The sequence below is a fragment of the Amphiura filiformis genome, chromosome 5 (assembly GCF_039555335.1).
Source record: "Amphiura filiformis chromosome 5, Afil_fr2py, whole genome shotgun sequence".
NCBI lineage: Eukaryota > Metazoa > Echinodermata > Ophiuroidea > Amphilepidida > Amphiuridae > Amphiura > Amphiura filiformis.
The window spans coordinates 65,319,736-65,341,812 of NC_092632.1; the positions used below are offsets into that span (position 1 = coordinate 65,319,736).

The 22,077-nt window shown below is 36.4% G+C and overlaps 1 protein-coding gene across 1 annotated transcript; it reads right to left on the reverse strand.

Moving 5' to 3' along the window:
• Positions 1 to 833: 833 nt before the first annotated feature.
• Positions 834 to 21,738, reverse strand: LOC140153562 (calponin-3-like). The gene is made up of 5 exons (XM_072176340.1): positions 21,544 to 21,738; positions 19,705 to 19,841; positions 18,618 to 18,684; positions 9,503 to 9,607; positions 834 to 914 (listed from the first exon to the last, which is right to left on the reverse strand). Exons 1-5 carry the CDS (start codon positions 21,592 to 21,594, stop codon positions 867 to 869), a joined length of 408 nt encoding a protein of 135 aa, XP_072032441.1. The 5' UTR covers positions 21,595 to 21,738; the 3' UTR covers positions 834 to 866.
• Positions 21,739 to 22,077: the final 339 nt, after the last annotated feature.

Sequence of the window (22,077 nt, forward strand, 5' to 3'; positions counted from 1 at the left end):
TTGCTCAAAAAGGCAAAAGGCAAAAGTTTGGGGTAAGTTTTGAAAATATCTGGTTCATGCATATGTAAGCTGTGAAACTTGAGTGCCCCCCCCCCCCCCGGGTCTGTCAACCACTTAATGTACATATATCAAGCATACATGTGCATAAAATAAACCACCATCACATAGAATTGTCTACAATTACATAACCAATCAAAATTACTGGGACCATGTGTATTCAGGCTGGAAATGACACCCAACTGTAATGAGGAAGGAAATGTTGATCCAGATTGAAAGTTTTATAGTCAATGATATTGAATGGTGTCTCATAAGCTGTTATTCTGAAGTTGTTTAAAAAATCCTTCAAATTAAAATCCATCAAAATGATGAATTTTTAGTTCAATTTAGCGTGCTATAATCTTGTTTTTGTGATATTTATGTCGTTGAATTCTGTAATCTGAATATCAGTAGGGCTGGATTTACCTTTTTGGGGCCCTGGGCCATGCAGCCTAAATTTGGAGGCCCCAACTCACTGTGAGGAAGGCATGTGCACTCAAGTGGCCAAATTTTGGTTTACTTATATAAGGTCGACATGGTGGCGGATGCATTAAAGTGTAGAGGGGGGCGAGCATATTTTGTCCCAAATTTACTAGGACTTGCATGTGAAGCGTGTGAAAAAAAAATCAATTATTTTATCCTTAAATGAAGGTGAATTTTGATCTTTGAAGGGCATGAAGCACACAAAATTATGCAATTTTACCATATTTTGGCCAACAAAATGGTGTTTTGGGGCAAATAATGAAGATGCATAGATAATTTTGGGAGCCCATCTGGCCCAATGGTAAATTCAGCCCTGTGAATATGACTAACTGGGAGTAATGTGAAGCTTATTTGATACTTACCGCTGAGCTAAGAATAAAGAGGGTACTCAGCACCTGTAATAAACAGAAAATGGAAAAATAAGATGAGTTGAACATTTTACAAAGAATAAATACTCCTGTTTATTATAGTCTTGTCTTTTATATTTGAATTTTTCATTCATGCAGAACAATGGAGCCGTGTAATACACATATCAATCATGCATAACTTGCAAACGCAAAATCGGTAATCAACTAAAATTTTAGGAAGAAGCATTTTTTATGGATATCTACTGAAAAATGTCCTAAAAGAGGATGCTAGGTTCATGAAATACTCTTTAATATACTGTTTCAACAAATATATTCAAATGTTGATTTATATACTCTTAAAGGAGTATTTCGTGATCCTAGCATCCTCTTTTTATGACATTTTTCAGTACATATCCACGAAAAAAACATATTCCCAAAATTTCAGTTGATTCGATATTATGCTTATGAGTTATGCATGATTATGTATTACACTGCTCCATAGACAATACGTTGTAATTTCGTTCTGGTGCACCAGAACTAAATTCAAATTTCACGATATCTTTGCTAAACGAATTAATCTGCAAGAAATATTTTGTACATAAACATTATGTAGCCAGAGGTTTCCAGTGATATAAAAATCTCAACTTTTTTTTTTTTAAAGTGGGGGGATGAGGCTGTGGATCACGAAGTGCCCCTTTAATATCAAAAATTTATATGGCCTATCCACTACCTAAATTATATAAATATGACTACATATAATTTCCACTTTTACTTTCCAAAGAATATACATCCATGATACATGAAGTCATACACCAAATGGTTTAATAATATTGTGTTAATATTAATATCAATTCTTACATAGAAACCAACCCACAACAATACCAAATAAAGTTTCATATTACCAAAATGGCTTGGAAACTTGCATATCATTTCCTGGGACAGCGTGGTAAATAACACCACCACACACGAGTTGTGGAGGGTCACTTTTTTTTCCCTTGCAGGGCCTACATACCATCATCATCACCCACCCAGTTTTAACCTTTAACCTCTATGTAAGTAAAGGTGTTAGGCTTTAGTTAGGCCTGCACCTACATGTACACAGACACTTTGAATATTAGCACTACACATGTAGCTCTGTGCTCAGATATCCATGCCATCATGACACTCCCACGCCACTCATGCGAATCACCACTGCCGATCGGGGCATCGCAATGAGAGGGAACTGAGGCAGTTCTAACTTTCACATATATGACATAACCTTCCTCCCCCCCCCCGAACCTTTGCTTCATTTTCATTTAATTAAGTTATATTTAAGCCTACAGACTTGTTGTACGCTCTTCTCATCTTTCCCAAATATCCAGTAACTTGTGCAAAAATATTCTTGCAATCCTAAAATACTTGTCATTTTGATATTTTTAGAAATTTAAGAACTAAGCATGTCTGACTGCCTCCACAGACTGGTAACATGCTGCGATTTTAGTATTTGGTTACCTCGCTGTGCCTATTTGCATGTATTGGGGAAAAGTTCACATCACTATGGACCACAATGACATCGTCCCAATGGCATAGTCCAATAACCTCAATTACATAATCATAGTGCAAAATTTGACCTCAAGTTGCAGAGGATGAGTTTTTGTACCCATATCTTCAAAGGTCATTCACTGAATGTTCACATGTATTGGGGTTAAAGAACTGTGCCTTGATAGATGAGCATGTTGTGGATTCTAGTGATGTATTGCTATTGGGGAAAAGTTCACATGCTGCTTCCAAATTTTGCGACTACAAAATTCACTTACTTTGTAAGTCAAGGTCAATTAAGTTTGATTGGAACTTAAGTGTCTGGTTGAGCATAAATTTATTTATACCCTACTATATAGGAGAATATCTCTGGTATCACTGGTTGCTTGGTAGAGGATAAGGTTCATGCCTTTCCAATTCATATAAAACCACTTTTGGAAAAGTTAGGCCATGCAAAAAATTGTATCTGAAGCCTGTACACAAAGTTAAATCAGATTTACTACAATCAACCTATTTTGAACTTCTTTTTCGGTCAGAAAAAAAATTAGAAAATTTTCTTTGCAGTGTTAATAAAAATCCCTTTAAAAGGGAATACCCAGGCAGCACGGAGGTCACATGACTGCACCCCCCCCCCCGGACTGCCCCACCTTGGCTCCACATAGCTGCAAAGAGGTAGGCAGTGTATGCAGTAAGCCTATATAAAACACCAGTCTTCTGATCAGTCAAGAAGGTGGTGATTCAACCAAAGAACTAGTAGGCCTACTCCACAACTGAGCTATGATTGCTGAATGCTGAATAAGTATATGAACTACCTGTATGCTACTACTAGCCATACTGGTAGGCCTACTTTGTAGCCCTCTGACTGCAGTCAGAGAACATCAATCCCCATTATGCCAATATGTTTGTAGGCCTATATAAATGTATATGAATGCATGTGGTGTTACTATGCTATATAGAACATTTGGCTCAGAGGTCACAGCTAGGATATCAATTTAAAGTAAATGATTTGGTACATGAAGATCAATCAAAACTAATTATGAACTTGAGACGGCCAGATTTAGTGACCTTCTCTGTCAAACATTGCACAGATTCTCATGTTGTGTATCTGTGATTTTTGTGAGTGAGAATGTTTCACTGGCAAATGCTTAATCAATGCTTATTTTGATAAAAGTAGGCCTATATCAAACAGTCTAAGTGGAATAACTTGCATGATGGGAGCAGGAGGATTTTTACAATTAATTTAGAGTCCGATTATAATAGCAGACTTTAATAGTAGTAGTTTAATGGTTCCTTCTAATTCAGTCTGTGATGAGAACAACAATGCAATTCAAATCATAGATGTTTAAGAAGTGTGACCTCAGACCAGCCAGCCAGCTAGCCAAGTTCATGAATTAGTGGCCATGGCCATTCACCAGTCAACTTTCATATTGCAACATCATCCCTATATGTCAAACAAGAAATGTCTTTAAAAAGACAACGCCATGGATGAAGATCATGTTTCATAATTTTGCATTGCAAGTACTTGGAAAGCTAGTAAATTTTAATGTTTGGCACAACTAACTGGGTGCGAAATATTGGCATTTATTGGTAAATACCACCAATGACATGCTAGGAAATACTCAAAATGTTCATGTCGAAAGCTCAATTGGAAAATGTGTGCTAAATTGGTCTACATTTAATTCATACTTGTAACAAACGGCTCAATTGAAATCGCATCTTCTGAGTTTTACAACAATCCAACAATCTATATTCAGATAACCTTAAGAATGTTTGCTGCTAAAGAGATTTCATATCAACCAAATTTCATGACAATCCAACTATCTATTATCAGTAACTGTTAACCTTGATATGACCTTGATGGTTTTGACCCTTAGGGCCTAATTGTGATTACATGCACCACGTTTTATGAAAATCAGACTATCGATGCGCTGTTGACATCAAATGCGCTTGACACCACTTTGAACATTCTGACAATCCAACACAATATATACTTTAATAGTCGACCTCAAATGACCTTTAACAATTTTGGGCAGAATTGTTATCCACAATCTGACAATCTATACTCAATTCACCTCGGGTGACTTTGACCTGCATGACCTTCAACATTTTCCGCTTACCCCACCATGTCCATAACAATCTAACTCCTTCGAATTCCTCTCAAATCTTTTATTCATCTAAACTCCAAATTTCTGTCCTTTATTACCTTTTCTGTGTTTTACTATTTACCAATATTTAGTATAAAATCCATTAAAAGCATGGTAATTAATTTTAGATATATTTATTCACAATGTATAGTTTACTGGTAGTTACAATCACATTATAAGGCCACTAACAGTCAATTTTGAGTTTCCGTCACATAATTTCTGAAAACAAGTGAGGTAACTTTTTCATTATTCATTATTTTTCTGCCTTTCATTATATGACCAACACGTATGTAAAATGTGTTGTTATTTGCCACTGTATACTCATTCACTTGAAGATGGATGTTTAGCCCTAATGAGATTCAAAAGTATATTAAAAATAGTCACAATAATGAATTCAAGTGAGGGTCAGAAAATGAAGTGAGGGAGGTGACGGGAAACTCAAAATCGACTTTCATTGGCCTAATCACAAAAAGACTGATTACTCAATCCCAGGGATTCCCGGTTGCTCTACATGTACCAAAAATGTATAAAACCAAAGCCACTATTATCTACCCCAATTACTGGTACCCCCGCCCCCCTCGACGACTAGTATCACTCCCAACATCAATTAGTGTTGGTAGTAGGCACCTGCACTATTTATACCCAGCTCTGGTCAGATCAGGGAATGGTCAGATAATGCTCATTATTATTGTTTAATTAGTGGTCACTGCTTGTCAATGCTTGTTGACAGCTTATCAGTAGTCGGATCAGCAGGGGTGCAATTGTATCCTTTTTCATAGAGCAAAATTGTTCAAAATGTTTATTGTCGAATGGTTCCAAAAAACCTTATTTCTGAACGGATTTCCGTCGTTAACAAAGCAAAATGTATGTTTAATATATGAATTATTTCATTAATAGCAATTTCCTAAGTTTCCATCCATAAATAACCACAGAGCATTATCTGTTTACAAAATAAGTGTTTATTTTCAATTAGCCATCTTATCAGTAAAACTGATAGGAGGCCAAATTATAGTCAAAAAACAGATTCTTTGTCTGGTAGTCCCGGCAACCCAGTCTGTATGTTGCTCAGTTGTAAACATACACAACAGAAACCGACTGTGAAGGAGCCTATACAAAATGTATGCACGTAAACAACTTTCTAGTACATGTATAATAAAATCCGTTTTTGAGTATAATAAAGAAAGTCATGCATTGGCAACATGAAGGAAATACCTATTGCTAACTTGATAAAATGCATACTCGTAGCCCAATCTTGTACATCATAGCACCCAGTTTGGGTTTGTAGTTTCAAATGTTGCAATTAAACATTAGTTCTTTCAAATATGAAACGCTAAAACACAAATCTAGAACAAACAATCATTATATTTAGAAAGATATAGCAAACTTTCCATGATAGAGATTGGACCCAAGACAAAGTACACCCAAATTAGGTGACAATTCAGAATTAAGCCATGGCTGGAAAAATAACTTCATAGGCTACAGAACAGCTGTACGAATAATTGTCATGGGGACTTGAATGAGGTTAATATTCCATCCATTCCCTGGGTAAAGTCAAGCACTACTGAATATAGTTTTATGAATTTTGTCATGGGGAGTGAGGTTAGTTTTTAGTAGCCTGCAGATCCATTAGATACTCTGCATTATCCTGTAAAATAATTTTAATGAGGATGAAGCAAATGCATTTGGCTACTTCGTTTCAAAGTAGCCAAATTTGGGTTCAAAGGACAAGGTCTAAACTGAATGTAATATCACCAGGCTGAAGCCTGGGTGAAAAAAACCAAGGAAAGTGGTCCACAAATGCGATTCAAAATCAACACAGCACAGCATCTAGGCATACATCAGGACAGTCTAACTAACAATCCTCCCAAATTTAAAAGAAAATTATGTTTTAATACAAGATTAGCACTTTCACCTTTTGTCAAATATTCAAAAGACGTTTATCATATTTTTTAAGGAGGGAACCTTCAGTTCACTGACCTTCTCACCTTAGCTCAGAGTATCACAAAATTACCCCCAAAGAGGGTCAATTTGCAATTTGATAAAAAAAATGCCCTTTAGGTACATGTTAGAGTTCAGGTATTGGGGAATCAATGCCATAGAATAAAAAAAAGTCAAGTTCAACATTTGAATGGAATTTAAAACAGTATTCTAATGCCATTTTTTCAATCAATTTCGGAAATATTCCACTAATTGCAAATTGCATGCAAAGGGGATTTAAAAAAATTATGGTAAAGTTGCTCACAAGTCTCCCTTGAAAAAAATGTAGCCTATTAAAAGTATTAGGCCTATGTCATTTGAAATGATAAAAATTAGCCAGATTTTAGTGCCGGTAAAATCAGCCGACAAACCAGGTACATGTAGGTGTCGAAATGGAAGTGCTTGGATATGCCTGGTTGCTGAGGAAACTGAGGTAGACCGTTTGTAGACTCTGATATCCAGGAAGTTTTACGTTTGGCCTCTATTATTTTGTCTGACCCATAAAAATAGAAAACTTCCGCAAACAGGACTTATTGAGGAAATTGTTATAAAAGTGTGTCAAGTTTATTGTTAGGGGTATCCTCTGAGTGTTTAGGCTATATTATAAAAGCAGCAGGAATGGAATTTTGTTCTCTAAATAATATCTAGTAGGCCTATACATGTGTAGGTTTATCCGGGGTACTCAAGTTTGGTTTTGGTAGGGACGTGCAGCTGAGATTTTGGAAGTGGACCCATAAATATACCAATTTTTCAAGAAATTTGGACCCATTGATATACCAAAAGTCAAAAGTTTTGGCCGAATTAAACCAAAATTGTCTTAGTTTTTTTTTTTTTTCCCAAAATTTTGGGAAAATTTTGGCTAGATTAAGGAAAAATTGGGCTATTTTCCGAAAAAATTGAGAAAATTTTGAAAAAAGGACCCATTCATATACCAAAATAGGCTTTGAAAAAGGGGTCATTGATATACCAAAAGGCTGAAAATGCTACCCATATTTGCGGCACGTCCCCATATGGTCATTTGTACCCCCCCCCCCGGGTGGTTTATAAAGGCAAATGTGTAATGCTAAAAACTTTTAAGGGCTAGGTTATTTCGGGAAAGAATATTAGGCCTTAATCATTTGGTGAAATATGAACTGTTCCATCCTAGCAAATCGCCTTGTTGAATGGAACAGTCAATATTTCTACAGACCCTAGAAAAAGACCTCATGAAAATATTCTTACCATTGTACTGGTAAACATTCAATATTTGTACATTATATCACATTTAATATTTTGGGAGTTTGCCCTTGGATATCCTAGCTACCACAACCATGTTCATACTGGATTTTATGAAGGCTATACATGTACATGTACATATTATACACAAAATCTACATTTAGTACCTACATGTATACAGGGCCTATACCTTTCTTCCAAGTGACTTTCGATTGATAAAAATGTTATTCATGCTCCATCCCCAATAAAATATTTTTCTTGTCAAACTTTCTATCTCATGTACATTTTGTACAGTGCCTAACTTGCATACCGAGCCAGGGCCGTAGCAAGTGGGGCAGCCGGGGTTGCCATGGCCGCCCCACTTTTTGAGAAATTTGTTATCTTTATTTCAATAGGGGCATATATTTGTATTTTGGTCGCCCCACATTTGTGATGGCCGCCCCACATTTTCCAACCTTGCTACGGCCCTGTACCGAGCTAACTTGGCTAGATTGGGGCTATATATTTCATGTTCTTGTGGCCCACTGTACATGTACAAATGTACATGACCTTCATTCACTGATTATCACATTATTAATATCTGACTGAGTAAAGGCAAAATGGACTGATCTGTTGTCATAGCAACCCATTAGGGTGCAGCCAAAACACCAGGTGATACATCTACAACACAAACAGACCCAGAGATAAATTGTGGATTCTGTACTTGACACAATTCTTATGAAGGTTATGGTGTCAACTTGACCTCTGACATTTTACATGTGGTTAGGGCAACACACCTGGATACCAGATATTCTGAGTGACAAACATGTAAAATGAGATAACATGGCCATTATATCAAACATCACTGCATGCATGTTCAGGAACCACCCATTTACAATTTAAAACGATTTTTTTTTCCAAGTTCAGGTCTGCATCCACCTAAACGCACCTGAGGATTTAATTGGACTATAATTGGGATGGAATGCAATGCCAATTACCTACACTGATGCTACCATGCAAGCTTACAAAAACAGGTGTTTTATTTCATATGTACATTTCAATGCTGACTCATTTCCAATCATTGAAATCTGTTTTACTTTATATTTGATTACCTCTATCGGAAATTTGCAACAACCATTTTGAGCTAAATATAATTCACCCATTGTCTTGCGGTCTCTCAACATTTTCATTTATGGACCAGAAATAATAGATCTTTTGAGAATAAAAGTATGAATAAAAATTTATAACTCTTCACTAATAAAATGATGAGACAGAAATACATTTAATGTAGCTCAAATACATATATGCCTACATGTACATTGTATGTATATTTAAAACCTCCGTAGGCTACTAGAAAATTTGCATTTCTTATTTAATTATAAAGCACTGTTTTATTTAAAATTTCAGTGCCGTCTCCCTCCCTCCCTCTCTCTTCCTTTCTTTCTTTCTTTCTTCTTCTCTTTTAAAATTAAATTAAAATTCTACTTTTTAGGCAATGAAAGAAACCTAGAGGCTCAAAAAATATCACCAAAAGCTCGAAAAATTGGTAAAAATTTTGCAAACATATATTGAAAATGCTCTGATTTTTTTCAAAAATTTTCAGTCTTTAAAATCAATACACTGCATTGGCTGGTTTTAGCAAAAAATTTTAAAAAAATCCCAAAATGCAAAATCTGGGACGGGACCATGAAACAAGGTTTTTTCCATCACCTTATGGAAATTTTACAATATGCAAGGCTTTAAAATAATTATTTTATGATCTTGCTACATGGCTGTGCCACGGTCGTCGGTCGGTCGACTTACCTGTACCATATTCTGTTTCTCAAAGAGGTCCACTGTTTGGAAGGAACTGTGACTAGCAACACCAATATCTGAACACGCTGTAAGGAACATGGAGATGTTTTCTCGCTGCAAATGAAAAATAAATTCACATGGAGATTGTGAATAATTTGAGACAGTTCAAAATATTATGGTCTCTAGAGATATAATTATTTCAAGTGGTGCTATTTTAAAGGTGGGACCATTGCAAAGTTTTCCCTCTATATTGTACATACATGTATACTAGGGTGCATCAAACGCCCCTCATGTCAATGTTATTTTTTGCTCATATGATTAAAGTGTGCCACTTGTCAAGTTAAATAAGTGGTCCAAATTTAAATTCAAGCGGAGGTGGAAATGGGTCCACCTTGAGCTCAAAGTTTGAGCGTTATTTGCATGTATAACATATAATTACACATGAGGCAGCTATTTAGTTTTCGGTACTTTATGACATGCACAATAAAGGCTGCCTCATTGATTTGTGCACTAAGTAGCCCAAATGTATCATCTCAATGATCTCATACTTACAAATCATAATAATCATGCTAGGATGATGTCACAGGTTATAGATATGCCTTCAAAATGAATAGCTGCCCCATGTATTCAAATACATAATAAAGCATACATATCTCTTATAGTCTTATTTGGTGTTAATTCACTTTACGGTTGCCATCAGAAAGGAGTCAATAGATAACCAGTTAAATACAATGATGCTTCTGCTTGAGCAGTGAACAATTAAAAAGCCATTATATTATTTATATTCCCATTGCTCAAGATACTGCCCATGGCCATGAAGTGAAAGTTACTAGTTTAGTCTTAATCACGGCTACAGCTGCCCAAGTTACGCGAGTTTGTCATCTTCGCAACTGTAATCTACAGCTCCTGGTGGATGACATGCAGCGTTGCAGTTGATGCTCCCTAGAACGATCTCTGCTTATACAAGAGTCTGCTTAAGTATTCTGATGTCAATGCTGATGTTGCTGCAAGTGCCCTAAAAGCCATGAAACGACATCTGTGGTACATCTCCCAAGAAATGATCCCACTGGCTCTCTTCAGTGATAAGGTGCCACCACAGGAGAAACATGCTCTTGCTAGTAGGCTTCTCGCAGTTAAACCCGATGAAGTGATGGTCACATCAACTAATCGGTATGGTTCAGGCTTTGGTAAGCCTAAGTTCTCTGATGAGAACATCACACTAAACAACAGCTTTAGCTGACTTTGCCGGCAGAGACTCTTGGTTTACTATGAACATCTTGCAGATTAATGAGGCGTTCTTAACAGATGACGTAGACACATGGCCAGAATCCCCAGCGTATCTATCCTCCTTAAACAATGTTAAAGCCATCAATGTGGTTAATGACGCAGCGCAACGTGGCGTGAAACCGATTTCCTGGCTACAGCCCACAGTGAGAAACATTATCAGAATGTTCTGCAGGTGGTGGAGCAAGATCGGAAGAAGACACCAAATTTGCGGAAGTGTAAACTGTATAGCGATAGCCGTGATTAAGACTAAACTAGTAACTTTCACTTCATGGGCAGTATCTTGAGCAATGGTAATATAAATAATATAATGGCTTTTTAATTGTTCACTGCTCAAGCAGAAGCATTATTGTACTTAACTGGTTATCTATTGACTCCTTTCTGATGGCAACCGTAAAGTGAATTAACACCAAATAAGACTATAAGAGATATGTATGCTTTATTATGTATTTGAATACATGGGGCAGCTATTCATTTTGAAGGCATATCTATAACCTGTGACATCATCCTAGCATGATTATTATGATTTGTAAGTATGAGATCATTGAGATGATACATTTTGGCTACTTAGTGCACAAATCAACGAGGCAGCCTTTATTGTGCATGTCATAAAGTACCGAAAACTAAATAGCTGCCTCATGTGTAATTATATGTTATACATGCAAATAACGTTCAAACTTTGAGCTTGCGGTGGACCCATTTCCTGACCTCCGTTTGAATTTAAATTTGGACCACTTATTTAACTTGACAAGTGGCACACTTTAATCATATGAGCAAAAAAATAACATTGACATGAGGGGCGTTTGATGCACCCTAATGTATACTAACAAATTATAGCATATTTTTAGGTTGATTTCTCAGGTGTACATGTGTATATTAGGTGTGCTGGGTACTGGGCCATTCTGATATACCCAGTTTGGTCAAAGTTTACACAGGGGTCAAAATTCATGCCAATTTTGTTTTAAAAAAAACAAATTATGAAATATTCCATCTGATCATAGGATTCAGATATAGTTTGACCTATTGATTTTACCAATCGTCCGTCCGGATGAACAAATACCTGAATAGGTCTTTAAAGTAGATGCTCAGGTGATATTTTGGGGTTATCTAACTCTAGAGCTACCTTTCTGAATGTGCTACTATCACATCACCTTTTAAAGGATTTCACTAGCAACTCTGAGGTCACACTGGGTGGGCGGGGAGCACACGTTTGCGCCACATATTTTTATCACTAACATTCACACGCAAAATGTTACCTACATTTTATCATGTAGATTGTGGCTTTTTGATTCATTCACATGGTTACCATTTGCAACCTCATCACCTTATTGCAAGGATCCACCCTGATACTTGTCTATTCTTATACACCATCATACGCCTTCAAAATATAATTACACATGTGTTTGCAGTGCCATAATCATGAAATGAGAGTATGGTCCATACATGCATCATAAGAAAAGCATCCCAGAAAAACCATCATTCTCTTCTTCAGGCAGATATGACATTGTAATGACATTTTGATACTATATAGTTTTGTGTACAGTGTAAAGTCCGATCCTGACTCCACATCATGCTGCGATGCATTTCAAACATCACAGCATCGCGCGGCGAAATTGAAATGTTTATTTTAATTTCATCGCACGATGTTGCAATGATTGAAAAGCATGTGGGGAATCTGTATCTCCTTTTAAGGTCATTCTACCGACCTTGATTTTCCAGCAGCCAATCACAAGCGTGCACGGCTGCGATATCGTAGCGCGATGTGAAAAAGTTGAACATTGTTCAACTCCATCGCGGACCAAAATTTCCATCGCGCGATGAGAATTTCCAACGCTGAGCTCGTAAAAACCTGGCTCGGATTGCAGTTTTTATAGCATCGCATCGCTGCGATGTGGAGTCAGAATCGGGCTTAAGCCCGATGTGGAGTCAGGATCGGGCTTAAGCCACCAAATAAATTGAGAAGTGCAATAAAAATGCGGGAAATGGCATGCCTTTTGCATGCAGGAGTGGCTGGTGTGCTAGATGTTTTTGGAGACTGAGGGTCCCTACATTAAGAAAACCATAAAAATGTGTATAATTTTAGTTAAGGCAGGTCAAAGGAGAGCATGACCCAGTAGTGTTTGCACTCAAATATTGAGACAAATAAAGCTGACATACAAGGGGAATGGTATACGTTTTACAAAGGTGACCCCCCGGTGTCATTTCCAACCCATGACATGTACATGATATTATTCATTAGGGGGCAAATGCCAAAAAAAATGTTATTTTGTTATAATTATCTGGCCTTAACTCAAGAATCACAAGACCTATGGAAATATTTTTTAATGCAATTATTGACTCAGTTTTTAAGATTCTACAAAATATTTATTGTTACTCTGTGTAAAGCTCATAAATGGGCTATTCCAGTTAACATCCACACTACCACTATGGACGATTTTGGTAATATCTTCTACAGGGGAGTATGTTTTTCAAAATTAATTGGCCACGATTAATCATTTTGAAACCCATACTCCCCCTGTATTATGGCCTATATCTTCCACAGCTATAGTGAGTATTTCAAATGGCATTTACCCAACTGTCTATATTCTATTTGAAACTCATACTCCCTCTGTGGCAGACTTTAGCTAAATCTGGAATAGCCCAATAGCAAGTTTGAACCTTTCATATTACCACCTGCTTCACATTACTTTCAGGCTAACAAGTCCTCTCTCACAATGGACCACAATGGCCTCATTCCAGTGGCATAGTTCAATAACCTCAATTAAACACTCATAGTGCAAAATTTGACCTAAGTTGCAGAGTATGAGTTTTTGTACCCATATTTTCCAAGGTCATTCAATGAATCTACAAATGTATTGGGGTTAAAGAACTGTGTCCTGATGGATGAGAATGTTGTGGATCCTAGTGTAACAAGTCCTCTCTGTGCCCTAGTATGTATTGTTTAGTCCTATATTTACTGGTTACTATGGAGCTTACTTACATCCAAGATAGTTTGTAACCTGAACAAGCCAAATGATTGCAAATTGCTGTTCCAGTTAAAATCCACACTACCCCTGTGGAAGATTTTCAAAAATATCTTCCACAGGGGGAGTATGTTTTTCAAATGTAACTGGTCAGTGTTAATCATTTTGAAACGTATACTCCCCCTGTATTATGGCTTGACCTATATCTTCCACAACTGGTGTGAGTATTTCAAATGGAAGTTACTACCAAGTACCCAATTGTCTATTCTATTCAAAACTCTTACTCCCTCTGTGGGAGCCTTGAGCTAAATCTTCCACAGCTGTAGTGTGGATTTTCAATGGAATAGCCCAATTTTGCCAAACCATATTTTGAGTTCTGAGCCGATATACAATTTATATTATGTTCTGTATTGTTAAAATACTACAACTGGCTTCCTTTTGTTATTGATGGAATTTTCATCAAATAAAGCTGATTTAAAAGCTCGTTATCATAATGCAAAAATCAAAAAATTTATTCTTAATATTAATTATTATCCTCATTTTGGTTCACAGGACAGATATGCTATGCATTTAATATACCTGGTACATTGGAACCAAGGAAGTTCATGATTTATCCTTGACCCAGAAATACCACTTGCTTTGTAATCAAATTTTAATCCATCAACAATTACACAAAATGCATTCATGCATGTCTCTCTCATTGAATTAAAATATACCATACTTGAAAAAGGACAATGAAATTAAATAATTTGAAACCAAAATAGGTCTTGGATTAACGTGTACAATACTAGTAGTATGTACCTGTTTAAATTGATATCATTTTTAAAACTTCTGAAACTTTTCTGGTAGGGCATATCCTGAGGGGCTGTGCAATAATTATGAGCCCTGGGGAGGGTAAAATTGGGGGGAAGCGATTTTGGCACACATTCATGGGGCGCCTTTTTAATAATACGCTCTAAAAAGGCTTCGGAAAACAGTACAGAAACGTTTAAATATGCAAATATACATAGAGACCATTTAAGGTTTGCAAATTGGGATCCCAAAAATTTGCCATGTTCAAGGGGGGGGGCAAAGATTTTTTGCTGGGCCGAGGGGGGGGGGGGCGAGGGGTTTTTGGAGGGGGGGGGCTCATAACCCCTGAGATGTAGGCTTATACTATGAAGTATAAAAGTGGGCATGGTTACGTGTGATCACTTTTTCACGTTCCGCCAATTTCCAACTGTATCACTTGTTTTATATAAATTTGTGATTCTAAGCTTCCTACACTGACAGGAACATATTCGCACATGTTATTTTCCCAGGGGGCCACTCATGTATAAAAGTTGTAAGCATCCGCATGAAAGAAAACACGGATTTAGGGTGGTTCAAACACTCATTTTACTAGAATAAGGGTGCTTTTTGAAGGACGATCCTCACTAGGTAGTTTTTCAAAATTACCCAATTAACAGCCATTAGTGGTGACATATTTACCTAGTTTTTGGACACAAAAAAGTGGTTTGCAAGAGATTTTACAAACCAGATTTTTTAAAATTCGGAGCCGCGTTTTCAACAGTTAGTTTAATTTTCAGCTTACCAATATTACTGTCACTGAAATGACTGAATGACACTCATACCAACACATGCAATGTCTATCCTTGTTTAGGGGAAATTTCAAACCAATTCCTCACTTATAATATATTTATAATGTCTTTTCTTGTTTAGGGGTAAATTTCAAACCAATTCCTTGCTTAGGGTGTTTTTATTGGAGTAAAATCCTTGTTTTGTGTTAGTTTGACAAATTTTCGACATCCTAGCTTAGGGTCATTTTTGAAAGTCAATTCACACGGATGCTTACAACTGATATACACCAGGCACAAAAAGAAACTCGTCAGTTATATTCATCCTTGCTGTTCAATAACTTGATAATTTTGGATTATTCTGAAATATACATTTTGTTAATTGAACTTTTCTTTCTTATTTGACACCCTGTTCGTGAACATTGAGCAAGAATTGACAAAGATATGCGCCTCCAAACTCTCAAACCCCAAAATGAAAAGTTGCAATTTTAACAATTCAATTGTGCCTGTTACACTGTGTACTTTATTGATTGGCCCGTGGTGCTTGTGTGCAATACAACGATGCGTTCCCATTGAAAATCGTTGAAAATGCAACTTTTGATTTTGGGGTTTGAGACTTTGGAGGCGCATATCTTGGTCAATTCTTGTTCGTTTGTCACAAACAGGGTGTCCAATTAACAAAATGTATATTTCAGAATAATCCAAACTTATCAAGTTTTTGAACAGCAAGGATGAATATAACTGACGAGTTTCTTTTTGTGCCTGGTGTACACGAGTGCCCCCTCCCCCGGGTTATTTTCATGATTGCTTCTTAGAACACAATAGGGCGCTTGCACGAAAGAGTCAGTCAAGTGTGGTGAGGACAAACAAACTATTATCTTCCTCTGTGAAGTTTTGGCGCGTTATTCAAACCCATGTTTTGTAAGGAATATACCACTCTGTACAATGTAGGTGATATTTCATTTTCACGTGCTCCAATATCGTTGTTGTGCCTCCAGGGCTAGTGACCTGTGGCGTACATGAAACCTCCCTATAGGTGCAACAAAATGTAGCATGCATATATTTCCACTAATAACAGTATTTTTTTAAGTAGGACTTTCATAACAAAATACAACCAAGATGGTCTTGCATTTTTTCCCTCTTTTAGGGGGTATATGGACATTTACTACTTCTTTTTTTTTCTTATTTGATCTATATAGGCCTATCTATTTGAATACTTTGATCAGCAACGTTTTATCAACATTCCAAAATGAAATCATTGTAATATCTTAAATCATTATCAGTTATGACAATATTTGAAATGTTTCCCTCCATTATACAAATTTTGATCACATAAAGCGATTAACCCCAAGGTTCATCCATTTAACCCCAAGGTTCCTCCATTGCTTCCAAACAAACCATTAATATATGTGCAAGTCACTCTGACAATACAATAGCTCTGCAATTTACTCTACTTAAATGCACAATGTACATTCTCCTCCACCGTTTATTTGCAATTTATATCATGCTTGACATAGTCTGATATTGTGTAAAGGCTGTTCAGTGAATATTAGGGGATATTGAGTGCAAATTAGTCCACAAAAAAAAGAACAAAGCTACCTGTAAATTGTTCTGGTCGTGGTAAAATGTACAACTGGTATACTGTACAAAAATGAACAAGGCTCTGTGCGCTTTATATAGATGTGAGAAAGTATATGACCTTGATGTAAATGTCTGTACTGCATACCGGGATTGCATACAAATTCAATTACGGTATTCAACCCTTTTAGTCAATGGGGGGGTAATGGGGCGCTTATCAAAAAAAAAAAGAACAAAGCTACCTGTAAATTGTTCTGGTCGTGGTAAAATGTACAACTGGTATACTGTACAAAAATGAACAAGGCTCTGTGCGCTTTATATAGATGTGAGAAAGTATATGACCTTGATGTAAATGTCTGTACTGCATACCGGGATTGCATACAAATTCAATTACGGTATTCAACCCTTTTAGTCAATGGGGGGGTAATGGGGGCGCTTTATCAAAAAAATTAAATTACGGTCAAAATTGCTTAGAAATTGGCATACATAAACAATGTAAATACAGTGATTCGGATGTCAAAAATAATTATAATTCTAAGCTGGAAAGTTTAGATGGTAATTTCAAAACATTTGACAGTATTGAATTGTATACTGTGTGCATAGAAAAGGGAGCTTTTGTACATTTGATACTTGAAAAATTCCATATGGGTTGGGGCTTATTAGGGAATGGGTGCTAATTACAAAGTGCTGGCGCATCTTTCCAACATAAAAATGGGGGGAGATGGAATGGAATGAATATTAGTATGTCATACCAAGTTCAAGTTCAAGAATTTGAATTTATATTTATCACATTGGATTTGACTAAATCATATTGCATTGTGAGTGACAGACCTGTATCCAACATTATTGAAACTTAATTATTTTGCCACTTGCAACACCGCCATATTGGGCTATTGTTTAAAGTCCATCACCCCCTATGAAAGACAAATCTGTGACCAAATCGCTTTGGACACAGACTGAACAAATCTAGTCTTGCCCCTTCACCCCCCCCCTCCAGCCAAATTTATGTATGTAGTGAGCTGACATTTCAATTGCTCTATATTTGCAAACATTTCTGGGGCCCACTATTTATTTTTCAAAAATAAAATTTATCTAAGAATACACAATGGTCAATTCTGGTAAATCTGCAATTGCCTGCCAATCACTTATTACATAATTATCATGAAATCCAGATAGGCACATTGTGCTATTTATAACTATTTTGTGGTCAAGCTGATTTTGGGAATTGTTCTCAATCTGACGATGTGGTTAGCCTCCAGCCAGGCCAGTAATTCTAGAATGTTCCTAACTTGGGCCAAGTATGTGCTGGATATGTTTCTTCTTTATCAATATCATCTTGGAGCTAGCATACATCAAAACTGAGTACAACTTGCTAGATTTGAGTCCAATCTTCATTTACGGAGTTAAGGGTTTGGGTTTAGGGTTGGTGTACGTATGTAGGTCAGTCTTGTAATGAGATTAGTAGAGTTGCACCCTATTCGGTAATCGCTCCATAGGTTCAATGTTTTCTACATAACCTATGCTTATTTAATTCCATTTAGGCAGGCATAAAGTATACAACCAAATCTTAGGAACTGAACACAAATCAAGTTTATCACTGGATTCATTTGAATTCGAAAAGTATATCACTTCCCTCATCATATTATCCCTAGTTTACCCCTACCTCTTTCCACCAGAAAGATTAATCAATCAATCAATCAATCAATCAATCAATCAATGAACTAATCAATATTAATGACTTACCTGCTTGAATACCATCTTATTGGTATTTATCTTCTTAACTGAACCTGGCTGAAGCACATTAACCAATCTGCACACAAAAAGTTAGGAAATATGGTGAGAAAAAGGTGTAAAATATAAACTTGTTGAGGATAACTGGAACTGTATAGAGCCTAGAGGCCTTGCATGTGACGTATCATCCCGTAAATATGGCGGACTACTCAAATGCATTCAACAAAAGCATGATTGCAATCTACCGTGACAGTTAAGTCTCACACACATAACCCTGCACTACGATCAAATAGGTTGATGACAACATTTGATTGAATGGACTGCACTCCGCCATAACTACGGTGAAGGACACCCGTTGAAATCCTTTGTTTGGAGCCAATCAATAATTTCATGCAGGGCCTCTATACACCATTGGTTTCATGTTTTGTACATTTGCTACAACATCAATCTTACTTAGCAACTAGTTTTCGTATTACGGTACCTATCAATGATGACTGACATCAAATTAGTGCCAAGATAGAAAAAAACCAATTTTTGACATACAGGTAGACCGAAAATTTCACTTACAATTTCAATAACTGAAAGCTGACCTTTACAAGTTACGTCAACATTTCAGTATGATGAGGTTACAACTATGTAGCAGGGTTGCTTGATTACATCGTGATGAATCACATGATTTTTTTTTCCAAAAAAAAAATCACTGATTGAATTAACTCTTTCATTTTTTGCCATTTTTGATAAATAGAAGTTAATTTCTTAAAAATTGACTGTTTTACACCATTCCTAATGCTTCTACAACTTTTAGATACAATTAAAATACCTCTCTATTCATCTTCAAGGTGCAGAATTCAACAGGTTTTTTCCCCATGATTTTATCCAATTTTTTTTCTTTGAAATTTTTATGTAAAACATGTTTTGAATTTTTGTATACCTGATAAGGTTGCTTATTTAACATGTCTAGCATTCCACTGGTCTCTTTTGACATTATCATGAGGTATGGCAGTTCTGTAATTTTTTTTTTTTAATTGATTTTTAAATAAGAAAAAAAATCAGCAACTCTGCTATGTAGTACTGACTCTACAAAACACAAGTAACTTACTTGCACAAAATCACACCATCTTTGAGAGCAAGGTGGAAATTATCCATTCCTGGTGGACCCTGTAATTCTTCTCCAGTTAATTGTGTGATCCAGTCCCGAGCTACTATCTCTCTCTCTACATCATAGTTAGCTGCAATCTGAAACCGACAACAACAATAATTGTCAATTCCACTCCACTCTAAATATCTTGCTGAATGAGTGTTCAAACATTAAATGCTTGATTGCAACTCGGGCAAGTTTTCTACATATATCATGTCTGTGCTCTCACTGCCTTGCCGTTTGTGTAAGCAGCTACTTAACCTGGCAAATCAGTGCAGCTCTCAGAAAATGCGGCAATATTTGAAGAGGCTTTCATTGATAGTCTAATGCCCTTCTTTGCCTTTGGCATGCCCAGTGGTCTTGAAAATGGGTGCCCCAAACAATTAAAATTTGAGGCCTGGTGCTACAATTCACATATTTGAATTGACAATGGGGTTATCATTTAACACCAAAGTCCCCGTACATAGTTTGACAAGTATTTGGAAGGAAGATTTGTAACAAAATCAAACAGTCTTGATGTACAGGGGGTAGGTGGGCATTGTCTTAGCTAGACACCCATCTGCCACATCTTTGACAGATGCTATATTATTTTGTAGGTGTTAATAAAGGCTATTGACCTTTTTAGTAGACCAGATTCGCAAAACAAGGCTATAGCAATTATAACATATTGAACTCTTTGAACCCCCAATGGGCTGCAGAAGTCTGGTAAATGTTTTTAAAATAAAGGTCAAATTAGGACAGGCAATTTTATTCAAATGAAGGGCAAACCTCAAGATGTAAGTCTACGAAATGGCATTTCCTGAAAGATGTAAAAGTTTGTAGAAATTGGTCTTGATTTGTGCCAGCAGTAGTAGTAGTTCAGTTCTGAACTCCCACCTAGTATATTAGTTAATACTAGTTACAATAGGTGCACCCCTAAGGCCCTTCGCACTTGATTATTAGTTTCCTGTTGAAGAATGAAGATTTTGAAAAAGGGACGAGGTGACTTTTAGTTAATAATTATTAATTATCTATTATTTTCTTTATTTAGTTTGAACAGTTACATGCAACCTTCAACTCATTTTGACAAGAGCGCGGGCATTTAATTATTTCACAACAATATTTGATTTTATAAATAAGTGAAGGTAGAGTTACAAACTCCTTGTTAATGTTTATTCATCATTAATATTGATGATATTACGAAAGTCAGAAAATGTCAAATACAAACAAGTAGTTGAAAGTTTTTTTAATGGTGAAAATCAGAAAATAAAATAATTAATTATTTTGTGATTTTCAATTTTGGACGCGGGCGGTAAACAGGAAACTAATAATCAAGTGCGAAGGGCCTAATATTAAATTCATGGTAATTTGAAAAAGTTAAAAAGTTCACAACAAAGCAAAGTACAAAATACTGTATTACACCAAAATAGAAGCTGTAAACCCTCTCCTATTTAATTTTAACTTTAAATAAAGCATTTCTGGCATGATTTTGCACTGCTGTACATGTGTACTATACTGCCTATAGTCCTGGAATTTAAATTTTATAGCTGGTTTGATTTTTAAAGGGCAATAGCCTTCACTGCAGCATGCTGTTCCCGACTGTGAAGAACAAATTTTGACCACATCAGAAGTACTGCCTTTTAATTTATATCATCGCTCAAATGCGGGCACTTTGTAAAATCCTAAAAGACCCTGCCCTGATATCTGGTCATCAATGTACTACATGACTACACTCACATCACATGCACTTCAACGACAGATACAGACAGTCCATAGTCATGGCACCGTAGACAAGTACAGTGCAGACTAAATTAAGCTTACCTTCCTATTAATATCGGCTGTAAGTCCGTGCGCTTGTGTTCTGGTTGCCATTTTCGCTTGTTGGTTTTGAAGATATGTGGGACAAGATTGTAAGAATAAAAAATTTAAGCTTTTTATATGCTGGAATTTGACGAATTCCTAAGTTATGAGGTCAGCAATCACTGAGCACTACCGGGCATAAACCACTTGTTACACGATGAATGGGAAGCACACTATATTGTATCCATTTGAAGTAGCATGTACATTTTGGTAGACTTGGGAAAAGTCAGAATACTTGGTCCGGGTAATTAATGCGCATTTGGTGGGTTTATTTTTTTTTGGGGGGGGGGTATTTATTATACTGTATCTTTTTATTTCAATATTCATATACTCTTTCTTGTAGCGCGCGTGCATTACGTTTTTGACAACTTATTTTGCGCATTGGGTTTTTTTATTCATTTACAAAGAAAAAAAATCCAAAAACCGGGAAAAAATCGCACAAAAATAATATTAAAAAACCGCATTTCGCATTTGACTTTTTTGACCTGCTACAGG

Excerpts from the sequence above, each read along its gene's own strand:
- LOC140153562 (XM_072176340.1), bottom strand. The coding sequence starts at position 21,594 with ATGGCAACCAGAACACAAGCGCACGGACTTACAGCCGATATTAATAGG. Across the intron at positions 9,608-18,617 it reads ATAAGATGGTATTCAAGCAG|CGAGAAAACATCTCCATGTT; the intron begins GTAAGTCATTAA and ends TTTCATTTGCAG. Across the intron at positions 915-9,502 it reads AGAAACAGAATATGGTACAG|GTGCTGAGTACCCTCTTTAT; the intron begins GTAAGTCGACCG and ends TGTTTATTACAG.